The sequence below is a fragment of the Lampris incognitus genome, chromosome 17, assembly GCF_029633865.1.
Source record: "Lampris incognitus isolate fLamInc1 chromosome 17, fLamInc1.hap2, whole genome shotgun sequence".
Taxonomy (NCBI): Eukaryota; Metazoa; Chordata; class Actinopteri; order Lampriformes; family Lampridae; genus Lampris; species Lampris incognitus.
The window spans coordinates 37561282-37586978 of record NC_079227.1 but is presented as its reverse complement, the minus strand read 5'-3'; the positions used below and the strand labels follow the sequence as shown (position 1 = coordinate 37586978).

The following is a 25697-nucleotide window of genomic DNA, read 5'->3' as shown; positions in this document are numbered from 1 at the left end:
TTTATTTGCCCTGGCTCTGTCCATCCTTTCTCAGCTTCGACACAATGCTGGGCCGGAAGCTTGACCCGAACACTTTCACTGCTCTCTTTTGGGGTGTCAGTCTCTTCGCCCTCTTTGTCTTTACCCCAAAAGAATGTAATTGCCCTCACCGCTTCACTGGCCAGGACGGACCCTGATGAAGTGTACACCTCCTGCACCCCCATCCCATGCACCGTGGATTTGGGCAGTACTATACTTTCTTAGGCTGGAGAAAATAAGGCTGCTCTGCCGAGCAAGGTCCAATGCATTTGTCAAGGTCTGGGGCCCCTTTCACCCCCCCCCCTGCCTTCCCCGCCTCTCTCTCTCGGCTATCGCTGTCAAATAAAGGCGGAAAATGCAACAACAACAACAAAAAGCATACTGATTTTTCAGATATTCCAACATCATGAGTTAATTCTGGAAGAGTAAGATGAGGCCACGTGAGTTTTTCTCTCCAATTGTATCCGGCCAATCACCCCACTCTTCCGAGCCGTCCCGGTCTCTGCTCCGCCCCCTCTATCCAATCCAGGGAGGGCTGCAGACTACCACGTGCCTCCTCCCATACATGTGGAGTCACCAGCCGCTTCTTTTCACCTGACAGTGAGGAGTTTCACCAGGCGCCCCAACCGACCAGAGGAGGCGCTAGTGCAGCGACCAGGACATGTACCCACATCTGGCTCCCCACCCGCAGACACGGCCAGTTGTGTCTGTAGGGACTCCCGACCACACCGTTGGTAGGCCACAGAATGGACCACCAGGCCACCGGGCCGCCCCTGGTTTTGCTTTGTTTTAGAGAAACAACACTAATGTGCTGCTGAACCTCCTCAGTGTTATGTTTCCACTGTTTTCCCATTCACCGTTTTTGCCGGTATGTGTGTGTGTGTGTGTGATGTGGTTCCAGGTTTCGCGGGTTCGGTGCCCACGTCTTTATGAAAATACACCTCTTCTCTGACGGAACATGATAAAAGTCCGTCGTATCTGTTCTTGACACAAATGTTACATAATCCTGCAAGAGCCAATGGGAAAAAAGTTTAAAGAACAGATTAGTGGGATGGTTTTACCCCGGTGTTCTTCTGCAGGAAGTGCCGCAGGTAGTGAGCGCATGCACGCACACGCACACACGCACACACACACACACACACACACATGCACACGCACACACCAGCTGACTCTTTAAGACTGACTTGGGAATTCCTCATTTAACCAAAGTGAATGCGGGAGAACTCCAAATGTTTGCCTTCGGGGGTGACTTTGTGTGAGTGTGTGTGTGTGTGTGTGAGAGTGTGTGTGTGTGTGTGTGAGTGTGTGAGTGTGTGTGTGTGTGTGTGTGTGTGTGTGTGTGTGTGTACCTACTGGCTTTCCTCACATCAGCCAGAAAAACTACATGTCTTTTCTCTGGAGATCAATCGTCTCCCATTTCTGCTGCTGTAAGGTTGTCCAGGCTGGACACGTCTCCCGCCTACTCCTTCTAATGGGAACAACTGCAATATCTGCCACTTGGCTGACGCTCTGTGGCCAAGTACCTTTGGGTATGTTTTTATTATCTCCGCACTTAACTGAAACTGATACCCCACTCATACCACAGAAAGCTGAATCAGTTCGTCTGGACAGGATGTTTATTGAGCGAGGCGGAGCTGGAGGTGGCAGAGTTGAAGATGCTAAAATTTTCGTTGGGAGTGATGAAGAAGGACAGGATTAGGAAGGAGTATATTAGAGGGACAGCTCAGGTTGGACTGTTTGGAGACAAAGCCAGAGAAGCAAGATTGAGATGGTTTGGACATGTGTGGAGGAGAGATGCTGGGTATACTGGGAGAAGGATGCTGAATATGGAGCTGCCAGGGAAGAGGAGAAGAGGAAGGCCAAAGAGGAGGTTTATGGATGTGGTGAGGGAGGACATGCAGGTGGCTGGTGTGACAGAGGAAGATGCAGAGGACAGGAAGAGATGGAAACGGATGATCCACTGTGGTGACCCCTAACGGGAGCAGCCGAGAGTAGATGTAGGAGTAGATCATAAACAAAATTAGTTATTCAACTCGAGCTACTCCGGCTGATCCTGTCTTACCAAATTAATATCTATACCATGAGTGACTGATAGTTCCTGTTATTACAGCTTTTGAAACTATCTCTGTTGATACTTTGACTGAGCCTGTGTCAGCTTCTAAACCAACTACTTGCTTACTTGACCCTTTACCAACAAAACTTTTTAAAGGCCTCTGGCCTTGCCTGGGACCTACAATACTAGACACTTCTAATTTATCACTTACTGCTGACACTGTTCCCAGCAGTTTTACGACAGCTGTGGTCAAACCTCTACTTAAGAAACTGCACGTCAATCCAGGGTCTCTTAATAACTATCGGCCAGTCTCTAACCTTCCATTCTTTTCCTAAGTACTACAGAGTGTTGTGTATCAACAACTTTCGATCCATATAGAAGAAAACAATCCCTATGGACCTTTTCAATCAGCTTTCAGGGCCTGTCACTCCCCTGAAACTGCTCTGACCAGAGTGGTGAATCATCTCCTACTAGCTATGGACTCTGATTTCACTTCTGTGTTTCTACTGTTGGACCTCGGTGCAGCCTCTAACACCACTGATCACTGTATAGTATTAGACAGAATAAATTGTAATTTTGGTGTCTCTGGCTTAGCTCTCTCTTGGTTTAAGTCGTACTTATCTGGAAGAACACATTGTGTCTGCTATAATAATATTATATCAAAATTCTCTGACATTAAATATGGCATACCTCAGAGCTCAGTTCTTGGCCCTTTGCTTTTCTCTCTTTATACTTCACCTCTTGGCCAAATTATATGCAGCCATGGAATACATTTCCACTGCTATGCTGATGATACTCAGCTATATGTGCCTATAAGGGCGGATGATCATACTTAAATGACTCATTTAGAGACTGGCTGCTGTGAAAAGTTTCATGTCACTAAATTTCCTGCTTTTAAATTCGGATAAAACCAAGATGCTGGTCGTTGGCCCTGCTAGACATAGACGCCAGTTTGATCAAGTAACAAAAACAGTCGACAACTCTGTGATTACACAATGTGTGGCAGCCAAAAATCTTGGTATTACGTTTGATCCCAGCCTTTTCTTTGATAAGCACATTAAAGCAATCACCCAGACTCCCCTTTTTCACTTACATAACAGCTAAAATTCAGTCTTTCCTGTCCATGGCTGATGCACAGACTCTAATACATGCATTTGTTTCATCCAGACTTGATTATTGGAATGTTGTGTTTTCAGATCTGCCACATGCTAGCACTAAAAGTCTTCAGATGGCTCAGAATGCTGTAGCCAGAATCTTAACTACAACTAGGAAATTTGACCATATTACACCAATGCTTGCCTCCCTTCATTGGCTTCCTATCCATGTTAGATTAGACTTCAAGTTGCTTCTGATGACTTATAAAATCCTAAATGGGCTTGCCCCATCCTACCTGTCTGATCTCCTTAAACGTTACGTGCCATCTCGAGCTCTTTGCTCTCAAAATACAGGGCTCCTGTGTGTACCCAAAGTTAAAAAGAAGTCAGCTGGTGGTAGCAGGGCCTTTTCCTATCGGGCTCCATTGTTGTGGAATAACCTGCCTGCTGCCACCAGACCATCTGAGTCTGTTGAGTCCTTTAAATCCAAACTTAAAACTCATCTTTTTGCCTTAACCTACAATTAGTTGCCTTTAAGTTGAGTGCTTCACAACCTGTACTGCATGGCAGGTCGGTTTCTGTCTCAATGAATTTACCAACCACTGTTCTATCGACGAGATTATAGAGTATAGATTATTGACTATTGCTTGGGCCATGGGCTGTTCTGGTGGCGTCTGGACACTGTTTGGCATCCTCTTCATCATAGTCTTCATATATTTTATAATTCCATTATAATTCTGTTATCCTCTTTCAATGCTGTATTGTGTAAATCGTGTAAACACATCCATTGCACGTTGTCCATCTTGGGAGAGAGATCCTCCTCCGTTGCTCTCCCTGGGGTTTCTTCCTATTTTTCTCCCTGTTAAAGGTATTTTATTTAGGTAGTCGTTCCTTATCTGCTGCGAGGGTCTAAGGACAGGACGTTGTGATACTGTAAAGCCCCCTGAGGCAAATTTGTAATTTGTGATACTGGGCTACACAAATAAAACTGACTTGAATTGAAGTTGACTATGTATCTTAAATGAACCATATAGACTTGGTGTAGCTTCCCCTGGGTATAATCCATGGTACACAATTCTGTCAATAGCATTGTCCTGCTATTGACAGAGTTGTGATAGATTGTCTGAAGAGACAATCTATCACCCTTCTCTGTAAGCACTGCCTAAAGGGGCTTATTAATATTTATGTCGCTAAGTAACGTCATAACTTTCTCCTGATAGTCTGTCTGGTTTAATAAAACAGTGCATCTGCCTTTGTCTGCCGGAAGGAGGACGTTGGGCAGGATGTTGGAAGGATATTGTCCTTACTGAGGTGCAAGTGTTAAAATACTGTGATTGCAACTATTACTCAACCCTCTGTGAATAGTACACATGGTCATTGTAACTCTAGTTAAGTGTCATGGTAGTTTGCATATGAAACCTATCGTTGTTTTCGGTCATTAACCACTGTGTGGTTTATAAGGGTGGGGATACCTGCAGTCAGTTGAGACTGAAGAGGTCCCTCAGATGCGTGATGAAACGTTTCTCTTAATAAACATCGTGTCCAGATGAACTGAGTCAATTTTCTGTGATTTCCTTACCTGGATTATTGATCATGCAGACAGACCTTACCCATATCTTTCTAAATACATTTAGGAGACGCCATCTTTTCATCTTTTCATAGAGGTAATGGCAAACGTTTTAATTTATTGTTATCTATGAAAGGCAGATATCAGGATAAAACTTTTTTCAATTATATAGTTAAATGCATGTGTGTGTATATATATATAAACTTAGCACAAAAAGTAAGGAAAGTTGTGTTTGGTAGATTATCTCTTTGTTGTAACAATGCTTCTTGGCAGTACATCTTATATCAGGCAGCTGATTGTCAGCACCTGGGCTACCAGAAGCTCAAAACAAGAGTCAATAGCAACAGTAAAATAAGCTGTTTGGCATTGGCAGAGAAGATTGGCAAATGTTTCATGGGCGCAGCCCACATACTCAGCTCTGCTGCTCATCCCACAAATGCATGTTCCTTACACATGTGGCGCCATTTAAAAGGGAGATAAACAGGCTTTCCAACGGTATAAGATTTACTGCCAAGAAGCATTGTTACAACAAAGACATCATCTACCAAGCACACATTTCCTTACTTTTTGTGCTAAGTATAGATCCAATATAAAGTGTGTTACTAAGGTGTTGGTCCACCACGGGCCTCCAGAACAGCTTCAACACTACTCTCAGACTCCGTGGCAGAGACCCTCATCCATGTCTTCATCACCTCTTGTCTGGATTATTGCAATGGAGTCCTGTCTGGGGTACCTAGCAAATCCCTAGACAGGCTTCAGTATGTGCAGAATTCAGCTGCCAGGGTGCTCACCCGCATCAAGCCCTGGCAACACATCACTCCCACCCTTGTCCACCTTCACTGGCTCCTGGTCAAATCCCACATTTCTTATAAAATCCTCCTCCTCGCCTATAAATCCATCCATGCCCTTACCCCCCCAGTACCTATCAGACCTCCTCATCCCCTATATGCCATCCCAGAATCCTTGGTTCACAGACACGGGCCTGCTTTACACCAGCCTGGGGACTTTTGGGGGATCGAGCCTTTAGTGTGGCAGCCCCACCCTCTGGAACTCTATTCCAGCAGAGATCCACAACGCTGCTTCTTTGGACAAATTTAAAAGACTACTGAAAACCTGCCTATCTACTAAGGCCTATGGTCTGTAGTCTTTTATCTTTGTTTTAATCTTCTTCTTTTTTCTTATCTAGTGTAAAGCGTCCTTGGGTTCTTTGAAAGGCGCTATACAAAACTAAGCTGTTGTTGTTGTACAGTGCTTCTTATCATAGATTCTACAAGTCTCTGAACTCTAGTGGACGGACGGTCGCCGTTCTTCCAAAAGATATTCCTTCATTTGGTGTTTTGATTATGGCGGTGGAGAGTGCTGTCTAACAAGTTGGCCCAAAATCTCCCATAGGTGTCGAGTTGAGTTGAGATCTGGTGACTGTGAAGGCCATAGCATATGATTTACACCATGTTCATCTCTTGCCCATGCACTGACCCGTCTATTACCTCTGACATACTGCTGACTGCCGCTTGTCTGTGAATTTGTGTATGGTCTGGGTAGATTGTAAAACTAAATTGCCCTTCTGGGATAAATAAAGTTGTCTGAATCATCCTCATCGAAGCATTCAGACCATGCCGGGAAAATGCCCCTCACAGCATAACAGGTAATCCATCCATCCATCCATCCATCCATTATCCAAGCCACTTATCTCAAATGGGGTCGCGGGATGTTGGAGCCTATCCCAGCAGTCATTGGGTGGCAGGTGGGGAGACGCCCTGGACAGACCGCCAGACCATCACAGGGCCAACACATTCATACCTAGGGACAATTTAGTACGGGATTCACCTGGTCTGCATGTCTTTGAACTGTGGGAGGAAACCAGAGCCCCCGGAGGAAAGCCACGCAGATACGGGGAGAACATGCAAACTCCACCCAGAGGACGACCCGGGGCGACCCCCAAGGTTGGACTATCCCGGGGTTCAAGCCCAGGACCTTCTTGCTGTGAGGCGACCGCGCTAACCACTACGCACAGTGCCGCCCCTATAGGGCCAGAGCCGGATTTGGACCCAGGCTGCTGCAGTAAGGACTCAGCCTTATGTGGTACGTGCTAGACCAGGTGAGCCACCGGGGCACCGGTATTGATCCAAACAGCCACATTTCCATGAAGCACAAAACGCAAAATGAAGAAAAGCCTCCATTCTTCCCACCAGTAGATGAAGTTTGTCTAGTGATCGCATGCTAGAGAGAAATATCCCCAGTCAGTCAGTCAGTCAGTGTACCATGAATTGCTAATAAAAAACATATTACTTCAAATTTACCAGCCATCTGTGTACTTTTATGTAGTATAATCACATTTTTCTATAAATTCAAAAGGAGTTAGGTTGATATCCATTCCTTAATGTAAGTGAATATCAGTTTAGAGAACCCCACGTTGAGTAAAACTGGTGATGACTGAGACGATCATAGGGTTGGATGCGATGTAGAGCTAACAAGCACGCGGTGGCTTTACGCTTTTGATTAAAGGTGGGAAACGCATTGGGACAAAACTGTTTAGGCAACATGTTGCAGTTGAAATTGATTTTATATCTAATGTTGGCACCACAAAATCACCCACTGAGCCGGGGCAGTGTACAGCTGTGTGTGTACTTCCTTTCTCCCATCTGAGGTTACCCTCTCAGCTGCTCCCACTAGCACTCACAACTTAACAGCGGCTATTGGAAGTGATCTCCCTTGTAACGGGTTTTCAGAGAGATATGGAGCAACGACCGGGACGGCTCGGAAGAGTGGGGTAAAGAAGTACAATTGGGGAGAAAAGGGGGGGGGGGTCACAAAAAAAACAGCATTATGATTATTCATCCATTATCCAAACCGCTTATCCTGCTCTCAGGGTCACGGGGATGCTGGAGCCTATCCCAGCAGTCATTGGGCGGCGGGCGGGGAGACACCCTGGACAGGCCGCCAGACCATCACACAGGGCCCACACACACACAGACACACACACCTAGGGACAATGTAGTACGGGTGAGTCACCTGACCTACAGGTCTTTGGACTGTGGGAGGAAACCCACACAGACACGGGGAGAACATACAAACTCCACACAGAGGACGACCCGGGATGACCCCCGAGGTTGGACTACCCCGGGGTTCAAACCCAGGCCCTTCTTGCTGTGAGGCGACCGCGCTAACCACTGCGTCACCGCGCCACATCAGAAATTATTATGGTTAATTAGGACTGAAATCTTTATGCAGAAGTTCAGAAATGATGGTAATGAATACCTCCGACGTGGGTACAACAAAAGGGAGAAAAGAGAGCAGTTTTATGGCGGTAATGACACTTCACAGCCTGCGGTAGACCACCGAATACCATGGCATGGCAGTAATGGGATTTTTCTGGTGTTGCTTGCTTTATAGTGCAGCAAGAAAAGCCGTTTGGAAAATCATCACAGTGATCTCTGTGGTATCAGCAGAGTGGAAGTGCTGATGTAGGCTTTCAAACTGGCCGGCTCTCGAGAAGCCGGGAATCCCCTTGTTTAGAGCCGGATTCCCACCGTATTACAGTTGGGAGCTTAATACGTAGCAGATGCCATAAGCTATCATAATATCTGATGTCATGTAGTAATTCACATGGAGTCGTAATGACACACGACTTGTGTGCCTGATTAGCGTGCGCGCCACTAATTGTAAGTGTTTGGAGAGGGAAGGAGGATGTGTGGGATCTATTTAAGCAGTCGGGAAGAGTAAACGCTGTATTTAGAGAAGGTCTAGAATGTAGAATTAGGTCTAAGTTCGGGGTCTTTGTCTCCATCTGTAACCAGGGGCATGGCTTTCTCCGGTTGACACGCTACCGCCGCACTGCTCACATGCTTGCAGAATTTGGTTAATTTGGATTAAAGACTTTTGCTATCCTGAAATACTATATATTCTGAAATATGACCAAGCATTTTGCTAAAAGAGCCAACTCTATGAAACGCTGAACGATGTCTTTTGCTGCACACAGTCTGATCCCGTCATTATAATGGGTGAACAAGTCTGTATGTTGAGTTGCACGTCCGTGTTTGATACAAATCCTGTAGAAATGTGATTGGCATCAACAGGCATCCATCCATCCATCCATTATCTAAACTGCTGACCCTGCTCTCAGGGTCGCGGGGATGCTGGAGCCTATCCCAGCAGTCATTGGGCGGTAGGTGGGGAGACACCCTGGAAAGGCCGCCAGGCCGCTGCAGGGCTATGAACAGGTAAATGCTTGTTCGGTGTTTGTTCATTGAAATATATACGACTCAGCCGAAACGTTAAAGCCACCTGCCTAATATTGTGTAGGTCCCCCTTGCTCCACCAAAACACCTCTGACCCGTTGAGGCATGGACTCCACAAGACCTCTGAAGATGTCCTCTGGTATCTGGCACTGAGACGTTAACAGCAGATCCTTTAAGTCCTCTAAGTTGCGAGGTGGAGTCTCCATGGATCGGCCTTGTTTTTCCAGCAAATCCCACGGACGCTCAATTGCTTGAGATCTGGAGAATTTGCGGGTCAAGGCAACACCTTGACCTCTTTGTCATGTTCCTCAAACCATTCCTGAGCAATGTGTGCAATGTGGCAGGGAGCATCATCCTGCTGGAAGAGGCCACTGCCATCAGGGAATACTGCTGTCACGAAGGGGTGCACCTGGTCTACAACAACGTTTAGGTAGGTGGTACGTGTCAAAGTAACATCCACATAAACAAATATAAATGAGGAAAAACTGGAAGAGGAAGATGGCAGCGCGGATTCACGTTTGCGGTGGCCTCACCCAGTACTGTCCATGCAGCGTCTTTGTCTACGTCTAAGTTTGCCTTCATTTGGTGGCTAGGAGATCTGGTGCTGGGTCGGCCGGGTGAGCTTGGTCTGCTGAGTCCTGCACCCAAAGAGGAAACATCGAGGGAGGTCTGACAGGACGCAGAAGCGGAGCAGACTAAGCTGACTGCTAGCCCATGCAGAATGAAAGTTCTGACAACACTGAGGGCGGTCGGGCCTGGCCTCGACTGGGTTTTTAGTGTCGTCGTGTGGAGTGCGGGGAGGTGTGTTGAAGGTGTCTGGCTAGGAGAGCTGGCGTTGGATCGGCTGAGGGAGCCTGGTCTGCTGCGTCCCGTGGGCCCAGGGATCACGGCCCTGGCTGGAGCTGCACCCGAAGAGGAGACGGCGAGGGCGGGCTAAGCTAACTGCCAGCCCCTGCAGACCGGCAGTTTTGACAGTCATCCTGGCTGGCGTTTGTTCTCCTAGACAGTGATTTTTTTTTTAGTTTAGACATATGTGTTAGTTTGGATATAGTATGTGTTCTTGTAGTTCTTGTATTTCTGGATATGTGCTTTTGTCTTTGTGTCACATTGCTGTGGGCCACCTTCTTCCATTGCTCCATGGTCCAGTTCTGATGCTCACGTGCCCATTGTAGGTGCTTTCGGTGATGGACAGGGGTCATCATGGTCACTGATCGATCTGCTGCCACACAGCCATACACACAGCAAGCTGTGACACACTGTGTGTTCTGACACCTGTCTATCATAGCCGGCATTGCCCTTTTCAGCAGTTTGAGCAACAGTAGCTCTTCTGGGGGATGTAATGAGATAATCAAGGGTATTCACTTCACCTGTCAGCGGTTTTAATGTTTTATATACACAGATCAGTCTGTTAGTGGGCAGTACCCACCACCACCAAAAATAACATTATACACAAATGTGTTAATGGGACTGTGTTTGCATCTGATCCTAACTCTGATAGGCCTAAGCTGATTTACAGACTGCCCTTGACGATACGAGCGCGCTACAAGTGACACGAGAACATCCAGGCATCAAACAGTGTGTCTGCTTGCTGAAAGCAGTTAATTGCTTGAAAAATGCTTGAACAGCTTTATTGGAAGCACTTAATTGCAGCTCACTTGGTAGTGCTGATGCCCCGTAAGCGGAGGCTATGTAGTCCTTGCTGCTGCAGCAGCCCTAAGTTTAAGTCCAACTCTTTGCTCTGCATAATATTCACCCTCTCAAGCTTTCCCCTTTCCCTATGTCTCTCCAGAGGTCCTTTCAAAATCAATGTTAATAAATGTTACCATCTAGGAAAGCACAGTGATTGTGGCTATTTTCAATGAAAATATTAGTCAGTTAACAAAGAAATTGTAGTAAAATTACAGATTAAATAGTTATTTTACTATTAATTTCTCAGTAATTTTAAACGATTTCTTATTTTTTCTATAGTTTTAAAGTTGAATTTAACAGTTTACTCCCTTAAATAACAGACAACTATTTGTGAAATTACGACACATTTATGAACGTATTTTAACAATAAATATGTGTATTTCTAATGGGTTTTTTTTGTAAAAGAACAGAAACATCTTGGGTTTTCACAGTTACAGTTATGTCATGTTATTTTACACTTGACATGTAGAATCACAGTCTCTTTTTGTAAATTTAATGGTATTTTATAAATACAGGAAAAATCTGTAAAATGCACAGTAAAATTCTGTTATATTACTCTTTTTTTTAAACAGCGTACAAAGAGAATACTGTTAGGTAATCTAAGGTGATGCTGTGGGTGTGTAGCTGGACTCGCTGGCGGTGATCTCTGAGAGGAGGATGCTGTTCAAGTTATGTGCCATCATGGACAATTTCTCCCACCGACTCCATGACGTGCTGGTCAGGCTTAAGCATATCAGCTCCTTCACGCCTCAGGGCGCATGCGCTTCCGATGGCCTTACGGTCGCTCCATCCCACTTCTGACACCAATGTAGCGAATTCGGGGGACAACGCGACCACAGGAACTGCCGCGTCCGGGACGCGAACCCGTATCGCCCGCACCGCAGGAGGCATCGCTAACCGCTCGACTAAAGGGTCAGACCCGCCAGCCAGCGGCCAGCGTGTCTTCTTATCCATGCACGTTACAGTGAGGAGAAGAGAAGAAGAGAAAAAAAGGGGGGAGGGGGATAATCTCAAATATTGCCCCAAATTTTTAAATTACGAAACACGGGAACAGTACGAGTTCCGCTGTGTTGTCGATAATCTAAGCTGCCTAATGGAATCATGTACACCCGCTCGGCAGTAGAAGCACATCTGAACGGCTCCATCCTGCTCTCTAGAGCCTAATCACGGCGTTCAGCCGGCCCTTTTATGTGGACTGGCCCTGCAAATAAGTGCAAGACTGGAAAAGGTTGCTGTCAGTGAGTCCCATAATCACGAGAAGCGCAGTACAGAGCGGGTCCAAGAGACAACACCACCCTTGGCTGACTTCTTCGGCAGACTCGGTGTGGCTTTCCAAGGTCAGCCACAGAGCGAGACGCACGGCGTGAATCACAGGGGGACGGAGGAAGCTAAGCTTGCTTTTTCAATGACGGATGTAAACAGGCGCACCGCGTTTAAGAAACATGCCTAATAGCCTAATTTACATTCCAGAGGTTAATGCCGTCTCGTGTTTTGGTTTTTAGATACTTTTGCTGTTGCCGTTTCAAGGCAAGTACTTGACATTGTAAAAACAGACTGCAGGCTGATCCTGTGGCGGCCACTAGGGGCTGTGCCTCTCACCCAGCAGGGCTGTGAGCTGGGGGCGTGGTTTACGCTCCCGGGTTCCTGCTGCAGTTGGTTTTTGGAGTTGAGGAATAAACATCAAACTGGCCTTGGTCTCCTGTGTTTCTCCTCATTCCTGCCACAATCCTTCCGAATCGCGCTTCAGGAATCAGGGACACGTTATCGTTAATGTTGTTTCCCCAGCCCACAGCAGCGCAACACAAAGACAAAAACTACAAGAACTTCAAGAGCACAACGAGTACCGGAACCGCCGGTCTGCATGGGCTAGCAGTTAGCTTAGCCTGCCCCGCTTCCGCGTCCTGCCAGACCGCCCTCGGCGCGTCCTCCAGGCAGGGGCCGTGGTCCCTGGGCCCACAGACCGAGCTCTCCCAGCCATCAAACCAAGACACACTTATACGCAGATGTGGACAAAGACACCGCATGGACGGTGCTGGGCGAGGCCGCCGCAAACGTGAATTCGCGCCGCCATCTTCCCAGACCGGAAGCTACGGGTGTGGGGAAACAAAACGGTGCTGCCACCAGGCAGGGGCCGTGGTCCCTGGGCCCACAGACCGAGCTCTCCCAGCCATCAAACCAAGACACACTTAGACGCAGATGTGGACAAAGACACCGCATGGACGGTGCTGGGCGAGGCCGACGCAAACGTGAATTCGCGCCGCCATCTTCCCAGACCGGAAGCTGCGGGTGTGGGGAAACAAAACAAGTGCCTTCTGAAAACCTGTGGACTACCACGGGTGATGGTGAGGAGTCTACGCCCTACGTCTACGCAGACAGCCCCGCGTGGAAAACGCTCCACATCCACAACGCGTGATTCTTCACAGCATGATTTTTAGGTGTACTCTATAAAATAAGCATGCGTACTAGCTCTTAAAACACACGCGCACACGCACGCACACGCACGCACACGCACACACACAGCAAACATCACTCCATAGTAATGAACAGGGTCTGAGAAAGAAGGCATCTGTTATTAATTAAAACAAAGGAGCCGGCATTCCAGGGCAGCCCCCACCACCACCAACCCCACCCCGTCTCCCCAGTTCTCTCTCCCCCTCCCCGTCTCTCTCACTCTCTCTCCCCCCTCCTCCTTTCTCTTAAATCTGATCTCTCCTTCTCGCTCTTCCTCGCGTCCAACATCTGCCTCGTCCTGCAGCCGGGGCCTGAGAGGTGCGGGGTCAGCCGCCGCCTGCAAGTCCAGCAGGGTTTGCCTTGTTTGTTTTTAACTCATTTTCCCCTCCGCCACCTCTCTTCGCTGTATACCGACTCCATAACGCCGCCCCCCCCACCTAACACACACACACACACACACACACACATGAACAAGTCATTGCCACAGAAACGCGGGGTAAGAGAAGCGGCTCGACGAGTCGGCGCATAAATAACAAAATAAGGAGAGGAGGGGGTAGGAGGAATCGGGGTGTGGTGGTGGGGGCTTTGAGCAAAGAGTGGGAAACTGAGCCCAAAAAACGAAAAGAGTCAGAGGAACATGGAAAATCCCTCATTCCCATGCCAAGAATCCAGTACAACAATCACACACACACGCACACACACACACACACACACGCACGCACACGCACGCACACGCAGGAGTTATCGGAGAGCCTGCTGGGAGCTCGGAGCAGAGGAGAAGCGAGCGATAAAAATAATCAGTGGGGTTGGCTTTTTAAAAAGCTAGATCCAGGAGGCTTCTCCGGCTGTCTCCTTCTTCTTCTTCTCCGGCTCCTCGCTATCTCCCGCGGTAACTACTCAGGTTTCAGGTTTCCCTTTACTGCCGTGCGCGCTCAAAAAAGTACCACGTACCTTCCAACGCGAGGGCATGCACGTGCCCCGGCTCGGCCCGGCCAGCCCTTCATCTGGTACACACGAGGAAATGTTAAATAATGACAAAGACCATAAATAAGAAGTCAGGAATCCCGCAGAATAAGAAGCCGCCGGAGTTGCGCAAGGCGCCTACTGTTCATTACTGGGACCGCCTGGGGGTGAGGACTTCAAGGCGGCTGGTCCGAGCTCTGATGCAAACACAGCTGCTTTGTGATCACTGGGGGTGGGGGGAGTAAAGGGAAGGGAGCCACTTTTCCCCAGCTACTGGGAGGTTATGTTGTGTCGGACGGTCTTCACTTCTGAGTCCTGTCAGCCTCCCCTGACTTCCACTTCCCCCCTCTGGTTGTCAAGCCGATACGCGTACTTTTATTTCCCCCCGGCGCTCCATATTAGGTTTGTACTTCCACGGGTACTTTACTGTGTCTTTACCCGTGTCGCCCGTGGTGCGGGAGACACGGGTTCGCGTCCCGGCTGTGGCGATTCCCCCCCAAACTTCGCTACAGTATTCATTTGGGCGGCACGGTGGCGCACTGGTTAGCACAGTCCCCTCAAAGCAAGCAGGTTCTGGGTTCGAGCCCCGGGGGTAGTCCAACCTTGGGGGTCGTCCCCTGTGTGGAGGTTGCATGTTCTCCCCGTGTCTGCGTGGGTTTCCTCTGGGTGCTCCGGTTTCCTCCCACAGTCCAAAGACGTGTAGGTCAGGTGATCAGGTGAATTGGCCGTACTACATTGTCCCTAGGGGTGGGTGTGTGGGCCCTGTGATGGACTATCGGCCTGTCTTTTCTCTCTCTCTGAATGATGTCTTCTCCCTTCTCTTTCTCTGTGTTTGAATGGTGTCATGTGTGTCTCTCTTGCGTGCACGTGCGGTCGGTTCTCCTCCCAGGTCTCCGTGGTGATGGTGGCCGCCATTCGGATGCTGCCTGCCCTTCCTCTCCTCACCTAAGTTTTTCTTATTACATGATGATGCTGGTCGCGTGGCTTGGGTCCTGGACTGCTCCGTTGGCACGTTGACACTGCTTGGCATCCTGTGCATCATGTTCTTCATAAATGTTATGTCCATTATAATTGTGTTATCCTCTTTCAATGTTGTATTGTGTAAATTGTGTAAACACAACATCCATTGCACGCTGTCCATCTTGGGAGAGAGATCCCTCCTCTGGTGCTCTCCCTGAGGGTTCTTCCTGTTTCTTCTCCCTGTTAAAGGGGTTTTTTAGGGAGTTTTTCCTTATCCGATGAGAGGGTCTAAGGACAGGATGTTGTGTTGCTGTTAAGCCCACTGAGGCACATTGTAATTTGTGATATTGGGCTATACACATAAAACTGATTTGATTTGATTTGATCCAGGGTGTCGCCCCGCCTGCTGCCCAATGACTGCTGGGATAGGGTCCAGCATCCCGCGACCCTGAGAGCAGGCAGGATAAGTGGTTCGGATGATGGATGGATGGACTCCATATTCAAGATCAGTGCATCTACTTGGAACAGAATGCCGAAAGCAGGGAACACATCAGAAGACTTTTAAAATCCTGATGGACTGGGAAAAGACTCGCCATCAGATATTTTAATGGCCAACTTCTGCAGACTGCAGTCATAGACAAGCAGACTGGTTATGACTCACACTTGTCCAGATACCAGTCGTAAAAAAACAAATATGTTTGATAGTGCTGTTATGGTTCCGACTGGTCAAAGTTTTGATCAGGAGGTGAGAGGTTTGAATCTTGAACCCCCACACGCTACAAGATAACATGTGCCGACTGACCATGGTGATGACCTGAACTACGTTGCCCAGATCCATCAGTGCAGACTTTCCGCGATGTCGAAAGTCACACGATCTGATATCATTGTGTTGGTGTTGTTCCCACGACATCATAAATCAATGCTGGTCCAGGACCATCATCAACCACGTTGTTGTGATGTGTTGCCTTTGCGACGTAGGGAAAAAGATGGGAAATATACAATGATGGTCCTGGAGCAACATTAATTATGATGTCGTAGGAACAAGACCAACAGAGCAATCTGATATCCGATATACATGGCGGCGCAAATTCACTTAAGCAGCGGCCTCACCCATTACTGGTGTTGCAGCGGCCTCACCCATTACTGGTGTTGCAGCGGCCTCACCCATTACTGGTGTTGCAGCGGCCTCACCCCTTACTGGTGTTGCAGCGGCCTCACACATTACTGGTGTTGCAGCGGCCTCACACATTACTGGTGTTGCAGCGGCCTCACCCATTACTGGTGTTGCAGCGGCCTCACCCATTACTGGTGTTGCAGCGACCTCACCCATTACCGGTGTTGCAGCGGCCTCACCCATTACTGGTGTTGCAGCGGCCTCACACATTACTGGTGTTGCAGCGGCCTCACACATTACCGGTGTTGCAGCGGCCTCACCCATTACCGGTGTTGCAGCGGCCTCACCCATTACCGGTGTTGCAGCGGCCTCACCCATTACCGGTGTTGCAGCGGCCTCACCCATTACTGGTGTTGCAGCGGCCTCACCCATTACCGGTGTTGCAGCGGCCTCACCCATTACCGGTGTTGCAGCGGCCTCACACATTACCTGTGTTGCAGCGGCCTCACCCATTACCGGTGTTGCAGCGGCCTCACCCATTACTGGTGTTGCAGCGGCCTCACACATTACTGGTGTTGCAGCGGCCACAAATTCATGTGTGCTGTGGCCTCATGCAGTCCTGTCCATGCAGTGTCTTTGTCCACGTCTGCGTCTAAGTTTGTCTTTGTTTGAGGACTGGGAGAGCTAGCGTTGGATCCGCTGGGAGAGCCTGGTCTGCTGCATCCGGTGGGCCCAGGGACCACGGCCCTGCCTGGAGCTGTGCCCAAAGAGGAAACTCTGAGGGCGGTCTGACAGGACGCGGAATCGGGCGGGGCAGGCTAAGCTAACTGCTAGCCCATGCAGACCAGCAGTTCCGACAACACTGAGGGCGGTCTGGTGGCAGCCTTGCCTATACTTGACTGTGTTTTTAGTGTCGTGGTGTGGAGTGCAGGGAGGTGCGTCGAAGGTGTCTGGCTGGGAGAGCTGGCGTTGGATCAGCTGAGGGAGCTTGGTCTGCTGTGTCCTGTGGGCCCAAGGACCACGGCCCGAAGAGGAAACACCGAGGGCGGTCTGACAGGACGCGGAAGCGGGGCAGGCTAAGCTAACTGCTAGCCCATGCAGACCAGCAGTTCCAACAGTCATCCTGGCTGGCGTTCGTTCTCCTAGACAGTGATTTTTTGTTGTTGTTTAGTTTAGATATGTGTGTTAGTTTGGATATGTGTGTTCTTGTAGTTCTTGTATATGTTGTGTTTGTGTTGCACTGCTGTGGGCTGGGGGGAAACGATGTTTCATTTCATTTCATGTGTGCAAGTGCATGACATGAAACGACAAATAAAGTGTTCCTGATTCTGATCCTGATCAGACACGCCCTCAACAGTCAGTAAATCAGTCACCATGGCAAAAGCGGGTTTAAAAAGTTTAAATCGTACGGTGCCCTTTTGGCTTATCTACTCCTGTATTTTCACAATGTGTGCCTGGTGTGTGGCGTGTGTCTGTGTGAGAGTCTATAAACGGCCAAACTAAAGCACTTGGGGCCTTGACTCTTTTTGGAGGTTATTGGGGATGATCAGGGGCACCTATAAAAAAATAGCAGAAAATTAAAGTTATGCATAATTAATTATGCATAAATATGCAAAATATGCATTTTTCTAAAAATGACTAAAAATCACTTTTCTCGGCATCTTTGATTTTTTTCACCTATATAAAAATTGCTTTCTGGGACTTAGAAATGTTTTGGCATTATGCAAAATAAATGCATTTTTGCAAAAATGCACTTATGATCCTCATTTTTTTTGGAGGTGGTAGGTATTGTTCCAGAGAGGACCAGAAAAATAGCAGAAAATTAAAATAATTATAGTAATTATGCATAATTATGCAAAATATGCATTTTCTAAAAATGGCTAAAAACCACTTTTCTCAGCATTTCAGATGATTCTGAGCATTTGGGGGGAGGGAGTTGGAGTGGGGGGGGTTAGGGGCAGGGGGAAGGCCGTTAGCTGGCAGGATGAAGAGGAGGGAGATTTAGACGGGTGGAGAACCAAACCGCTACATTGTAGCGGGGCTCCTCTAGTTTACTCATATACTGCCCCATGGTGCCTAAATGTGTGTGTGTGTGTTTTTTTTTAATGCAACCTGTTGGCATTTAGAGTCGGTCCATTGCTTATTTTTCAGTTGTGTGCTAATGACCTTTGGCTGAATTATAGACAGTACTGAAGCCAACGTGACCACGTAAGAGAAGAACGTTTAATGAGGCTGCATCAGCAAACACTGTTCTCACTCAGGGTACTTAAAGTCACTCGTGATGTAATCAGAAATTATTCAGTTCCCACATGTGCAAATCGGTAGCCTCGTCGATATGATACTCGCCAGTTGCCTGCTACCGCATTACTACTCAGATGTCAACAGTTTCCCTCTTCCTGCCCGACCCTTGCAAGTGGCAGCGCTGCTATCTATAGCACAGCTCTATTTTCAGCCTGCGCAGACTGGACAGAATGAAACCCTCACAAACCTTTATTTAACCTGCGTAAATCTGACTAATCCACACTTACACTTGCCAATGCAGCGTCACTTGACAACCTTTTTTGTTATTTTGCGGCAACAGAAAGGACTAAGGCTTGCGTGAGCATGGAGGCCTCTGAAGGTGAGTCCCTAAACCAGGCTACTCGTGTCCATACTGACAGTCTGGGTGTGGGAAACGGAGAGCAGGAGCAGACGGGCACTCTGAGAGTGAGGGTGGAGGAGAGCTGGTTTACTGTGGAGCGGGCATTGCTGGAAAGGTGTAGCGACTACTTCTGTGCCCTCTTTCACTCCGGAATGATAGAGAGCCGGCAGGATGAGCTCCATCTCAAGGGAGGAGTGCATGCCAACGGTTTCCTCACCGCCCTCGCTATCTGCAGGGGGGAGGTTCCCGTCTTGACCGACCCGGATGAACTCATAGAAGCTGTGGAGAGTGCCGCTTTCCTCCAGGTTGCACTTTTGGCCCGGCACCTCTGTGACATCGTTGACTCCGATAACTGCCTATTGCTGTACCACGCGGCCTCCATCTTTGGCGTCCGTCGGTTGTTTCATCGCGCCGCTCTTTTCCTTTGCGACGCTTATGATGATCTGAAGGAAGCAGCAGAGAGCACAATACCCGAGGACCTGCTAAAGTACTGCAAATCCCTGTCCCCTGCTTCTTTTATTGCCCTGGGCACTCATTCTCCTTCGATGGAACTGCTACAGGACTCCTTGCGGGTGGTCTGCTACCTTGATGAAAAAGCAGGGGAGTGGAAGCATCTGACAGACCTCCCCACTGTCTGTAGCACGTCCATGGCAGGGGTGACCGTCCTCGACAACCGGCTGTACATCGTGGGAGGATTATACGGTTATGGCAAGGACATAGTGGACAATAGCTTCTGCTACAACCCCGAAACAGGGACTTGGGCTGTTCTACCAGGCCCTCGGCAACCGAGACAAAATTTCACCTTGCTGGGGCACGAGGGCAAACTCTATGTGGTCGGCGGCGAGTTCCAGAAAAGGATCATTTCCACGGCAGAGGTTTACAACCCCGAGACGGGGGAGTGGACCTTTATACAGCAGGCACCGAGACCCTTAGGATCTGCTGCTTGTGCAGTTGCCAGACGACGGATCTTTGTTTGCTTCTGGAAGCCGCCAGACACCACGGACATCTATGAATACATACCGCGGAAAGACGAGTGGATGCTGGTGACTACCATGATCAAGCCACAAAGCTACGGCCATTATATGGTGGCACATCGGGACGTCCTGTACGTGATGCGCAACGGACCTTGCGACGACTTCTTACGCTGCCACATAGACAGCTACAACATCACGACAGGCCAGTGGACCGCCATGCCGGGGCACTACGTCAACAGCAAGGGGGCGCTGTTCACGGCTACGATAAGGGGGGACTCTGTGTTTACAGTCAAGCACACACTGACTCTCGTATACGCCATCGGTGGAAACGTGTGGAAACCCCACAGACAGATGAAGGGATTCCCAAAGAACGGCTCGCTGTGGACGTGCCTGCTCAGGCTTCCCAAAGACGGCCCACGGACGCGATGTTCGGACGGAACCACGAGAGGGAGCAAACTCTACCTGACAGACCACTAGGTTTTGTGCAACACCATACAATCATTAAAAACCAATGTGACCGCTTGTTGGCTGTTCAGATAAAATGTGCTCATAAAACGACAAAAACCTGATTTTTTTTGGGGGGGGGGGGGGTTCCCCACCTTTTTCTCCCCAGTTGTACTTGGCTAATTACCCCATTCTTCCGAGCCGTCCCGGTCTCATTTCCACTCCCTCCACCAATCCGGGGAGGGCTGCAGACTACCACACGCCTCCTCCGATACATGTGGAGTCGCCGGCTGCTTCTTTTCACCTGACAGTGAGGAGTTTCACCGGGGAGGGGGGGCGTAGCACGTGGGAGGATCACGCTATTCCCCCCCCAGTTCCCCCTCCCCAACAGGCGGCCCGACAGAGGAGGCGCTAGGGCAGCAACCAGGACACATACCTACATCCGGCTCCCCACCCACAGACGTCCCCCCAATTGTGTCTGTAGGGACGCCCGACCAAGCCGGAGGTAACACGGGGATTCGAACCGGCGATCCCCGTGTTGGTAGGCAACGGATTAGACCGCCACGCCACCCGGACGGCCCAAAACCTTGGTTTTTGAGATGTGCTTACTGACACAGGAAACAGACCTCCAGGACCTCCTCAAGGACTGAGATGATCTGTAAGCACAAATATGTGTACACACACACACACACACACACACACAGTAGCTGACCCTATAACTACTGTAGCAGCTGTTGCTAATCAGAGCAAATACTCATGTGTGTGTGTGTGTGTGTGTGTAGGTGTGTGTGTGTGTGTGTGTAGGTGTGTGTGTCTGGAGTTCAAAGGCGCTGAGGAGATGTTCTAATCCCCTCCTCCTGTCTGTCAATAAGCCCCTTTCCTGGTCTCACACTGGGCTAATGCAGAAGCCACCAGCCTCCCAGTCAACATAAAACCCGTTACTGCGCTCTCACACATCCTCGTCCCAACTCATTTCCCCGTTTTATTGCCCCGGCAGCGATTAAATCACCATATTCTGTGGGAGATTACCAGAAACATTTGGAGTAGCCTCAGGCCTGCTATTTTAAGGGTTGTGGGAAATGTATCTGGGCTCGCATGACATGCATATAAAATATGCTCTAGCGTGAAGCGGGAGAAGAGAGTATGGAAAGGGGCTCGCTACCGGGAATATTAGGGTGTACTTAAGAGTATGCAAGGGAAAACCCCTCCAAAATGTGCATTGCACGTGCTGTCCTTCACGATGAAGGTGTGCAGTTGACGATTAGCAGCCTGGACCCACCAATCTGCGTACAAGTACCACGATATTACACATTGTGTGCTACGCATGCGCCGAAATCCAGTTTTGCACGCGGATGATGCGCCGCTTCCTTCCGTTAGCTTCTGTAAAGAGCTGACGCGTCCAAATACCGAGCGTCACCTTGAACGGTCATGACGTCACCGGCGAGGCTCAGCTCGCCCAGTTCACCTGACGCGTGGACATCCACAAGCAGGTAAGCAGGGGAAACAATATTTTTTGTAATTAAATCATGGTGTTTTAGTTATTTTATTAACCCCGACCCTGACCCTAAGTTAATGGAAAGGATTGGCGTATCGTCTGCACGCAAAATTGCATTTTGGCGCATGCGTTCCACGCGAAGTGTGATATTGTGTTATTTGTATACAGATTGGCGAGACCGGGTTGTGATTACTCACCGTCCTCGGGGGTGGCAGGTCTGGCAGACTCTTCTGCGGGGCCGGAACGTATTTTCCCGATTTCCCATTGGCCAGGGCGCTTGATGCATCATCTAGGCACAAATGCAGAAATTATGACAGTGGATGAGCTTTGGTTGAGTCCATGATCAATATTGGGCTTGACCATTTTTTTTAACGATTCTTCACCTGAGTTGATCAATAAACTGGTGAAACCAAAACAATGAAAATCATTCTCAGCCACAAGCTGCCGTAACTAGTTCAACTATGTCACATGTGAAATGTCACGTCATACTAGGGCTGTGAATTGGCCAGAATCTGGTGATATGGTACTTATCACAATATAGGGGTTATGACTCGATATACTGCAATACTGTAAGACAGGGGATACATTGTGATACTGTAAGAAAGGTGATACATTGTGATACTGTAAGACAGGGGATACATTGTGATACTGTAAGAAAGGTGATACATTGTGATACTGTAAGAAAGGTGATACATTGTGATACTGTAAGAAAGGTGATACATTGTGATACTGTAAGAAAGGTGATACATTGTGATACTGTAAGACAGGGGATACATTGTGATACTGTAAGAAAGGTGATACATTGTGATACTGTAAGAAAGGTGATACATTGTGATACTGTAAGCAAGGTGATACATTGTGATACTGTAAGAAAGGTGATATATTGTGATACTGTAAGAAAGGTGATACATTGTGATACTGTAAGCAAGGTGATATATTGTGATACTGTAAGAAAGGTGATACATTGTGATACTGTAAGCAAGGTGATACATTGTGATACTGTAAGAAAGGTGATACATTGTGATACTGTAAGAAAGGTGTTACATTGTGATACTGTAAGAAAGGTGATATATTGTGATACTGTAAGAAAGGGGATACATTGTGATACTGTAAGAAAGGTGTTACATTGTGATACTGTAAGAAAGGTGATACATTGTGATACTGTGAGAAAGGTGTTACATTGTGATACTGTGAGAAAGGTGTTACATTGTGATACTGTAAGAAAGGTGTTACATTGTGATATTGTAAGAAAGGTGTTACATTGTGATACTGTAAGAAAGGTGTTACATTGTGATACTGTAAGAAAGGTGATATATTGTGATACTGTAAGAAAGGTGTTACATTGTGATACTGTAAGAAAGGTGTTACATTGTGATACTGTAAGAAAGGTGTTACATTGTGATACTGTAAGAAAGGTGATACATTGTGATACTGTAAGAAAGGTGTTACATTGTGATACTGTAAGAAAGGTGTTACATCGTGATACTGTAAGAAAGGTGTTACATTGTGATACTGTAAGACAGGTGATATATTGTGATACTGTAAGAAAGGTGATATATTGCGATACTGTAAGAAAGGTGTTACATTGTGATACTGTAAGAAAGGTGTTACATTGTGATACTGTAAGACAGGTGATATATTGTGATATTGTAAGAAAGGTGATATATTGTGATACTGTAAGAAAGGTGTTACATTGTGATACTGTAAGACAGGTGATACATTGTGATACTGTAAGAAAGGTGTTACATTGTGATACTGTAAGAAGGTGATATACTGCAATACTGTAAGAAAGGTGTTACATTGTGATACTGTAAGAAAGGTGATACATTGTGATACTGTAAGAAAGGTGATATATTGTGATACTGTAAGACAGGTGATATATTGTGATACTGTAAGACAGGTGATATATTGTGATACTGTAAGACAGGTGATATATTGTGATACTGTAAGAAAGGTGATATATTGTGATACTGTAAGACAGGTGATATATTGTGATACTGTAAGACAGGTGATATATTGTGATACTGTAAGACAGGTGATATATTGTGATACTGTAAGAAAGGTGATATATTGTGATACTGTAAGAAAGGTGATACATTGTGATACTGTAAGACAGGTGATATATTGTGATACTGTAAGACAGGTGATATATTGTGATACTGTAAGACAGGTGATATATTGTGATACTGTAAGAAAGGTGATATATTGTGATACTGTAAGAAAGGTGATATATTGTGATACTGTAAGAAAGGTGATATATTGTGATACTGTAAGCAAGGTGATATACTGTGATACTGTTAGAAAGGTGATATATTGTGATACTGTCAGAAAGGTGATACATTGTGATACTGTAAGAAAGGTGATATATTGTGATACTGTAAGAAAGGTGTTACATTGTGATACTGTAAGAAAGGTGATACATTGTGATACTGTAAGAAAGGGGATACATTGTGATACTGTAAGAAAGGTGTTACATTGTGATACTGTAAGAAAGGTGATACATTGTGATACTGTAAGAAAGGTGATACATTGTGATACTGTAAGAAAGGTGATACATTGTGATACTGTAAGAAAGGCGATATATTGTGATGTCATAGGCCGGTGTTCTTTGTGCTTATGCTACTTCCTGTCTCAGTTCAAGTTGTTGGGTTGGAGTGGAAGAGTCAAATGGCTGAAGACAGATTACAACACTGTTATCTAGCGGTCATGGGGTTACACACAACACGAAATGTTTACCTTTACATGTAAACAATTAAAAATCATTATAACGTTTTTGGGAATCGATGCAGTATCACAAAAGATAATGTGATACTCCAGTGTATCGATATTTTCTTACACCCCTACTGGTTACATATCGAATGTCAGTGGTAATGGTTTGTGTTAAGCACCTCTGACCTTTGGCAGTACTGATCTCAACCTAACTAACCACAACCCAAATAGGACAAAAATGAATGGCAACGGCCACATTTTGCCAAAACGGTAAATAAAGAAGATGCCGAGGAAGACGTGCAGACAGGGGTGATGCAATGCTGCAGCTCTTGGTGTGTGTGTGTGTGTGTGTGTGTGTGTGTGTGTGTGTGTGTGTGTACTAGTCTCTAGGCTACAGGGCCATGCCACAAGTGTCTACTTCCTCTGTCCTCAGACATTCCTCTTACTTCCTCTTCACGGACTGACACATCTGGGTTACATAGCAGCAGCAGTGTAAAACCACCCTGCAGCAAGGCTCATCATGATAGCAGTAGCTAAAAAGGCAGGCAAAGGCTAAAAACCACGTGAAATAAGTAACCCTGCAAATTACAATTTATTACGCAGAAATAACTGAGCAACTTATGATTGAAATAGTTGTAATTGAACTATGATGAGTGTTAATTTTTTTTCTCCCCAATTGTACTTGGCCAATTACCCCTCTTCCCGAGCCAAATGGTCTGCCACTGCAATAGCTGTTTTTTCCATAAGCTTATATGACTGTCATCCGTGTACATCTGAAGACCAGCCCCTTGACATGATTCAGGAAGGTCGTATATATGTAGACTAAAGAGCATCGGTCTTAGGACCGATCCCTGTGTAATTCCTGTCTTACTCTCGAAAAAAAAGGTTTTGTTTTTTATTGTTAACGACGACTACAAAAGCTCCAATAGTGGTCCCACTGCCCATGATGCCTCCCCGCCAGACAAGCTAAATCATTTCTATACCCGCTTCAACAAGGACAATACTGACCTGGCCTCAATAATCCCCAGCCACCCAGAAAACCAGGTGCTCACTCTATCAGTCACAGAGGTCAGATAATCACTGCACAGAGTGAACACATGGAAGGCTGCCGGACCAGCTGGCTGAGGTCTACACACCTGTATTTAACCTCTCACTGTCCCAATCCATAGTCCCAGCATGCTTTAAGACCACCTCTATTATTCCTGTCCCAAAGAAACCAACATCCACATGTCTGACTGACTACCGACCCATAGCACTCACCCGCATTGCCATGAAGTGCTTCGAGAG

General features: G+C 47.3%; 2 protein-coding genes across 3 annotated transcripts in view; one reads left to right on the top strand and one right to left on the bottom strand.

Moving 5' to 3' along the window:
* The window catches only part of afap1l2 (actin filament associated protein 1-like 2), a 138475-nt gene that overhangs the window by 40614 nt on the left and 72164 nt on the right, over nucleotides 1–25697 (bottom strand). The window contains exon 4 of one of the 2 annotated variants that reach the window (XM_056297008.1): nucleotides 21899–21990. In XM_056297008.1, the coding sequence (XP_056152983.1) occupies nucleotides 21899–21990 (92 nt within the window). Of the gene's footprint in view, nucleotides 1–14061; nucleotides 14174–21898; nucleotides 21991–25697 lie in introns of those variants that run through there. The other variant, XM_056297009.1, reaches the window with a different exon arrangement.
* On the top strand, nucleotides 18752–20239 carry LOC130127837 (kelch repeat and BTB domain-containing protein 13). The gene has a single exon (XM_056297557.1). The coding sequence runs from the start codon at nucleotides 18752–18754 to the stop codon at nucleotides 20237–20239; it is 1488 nt and encodes a 495-aa protein (XP_056153532.1).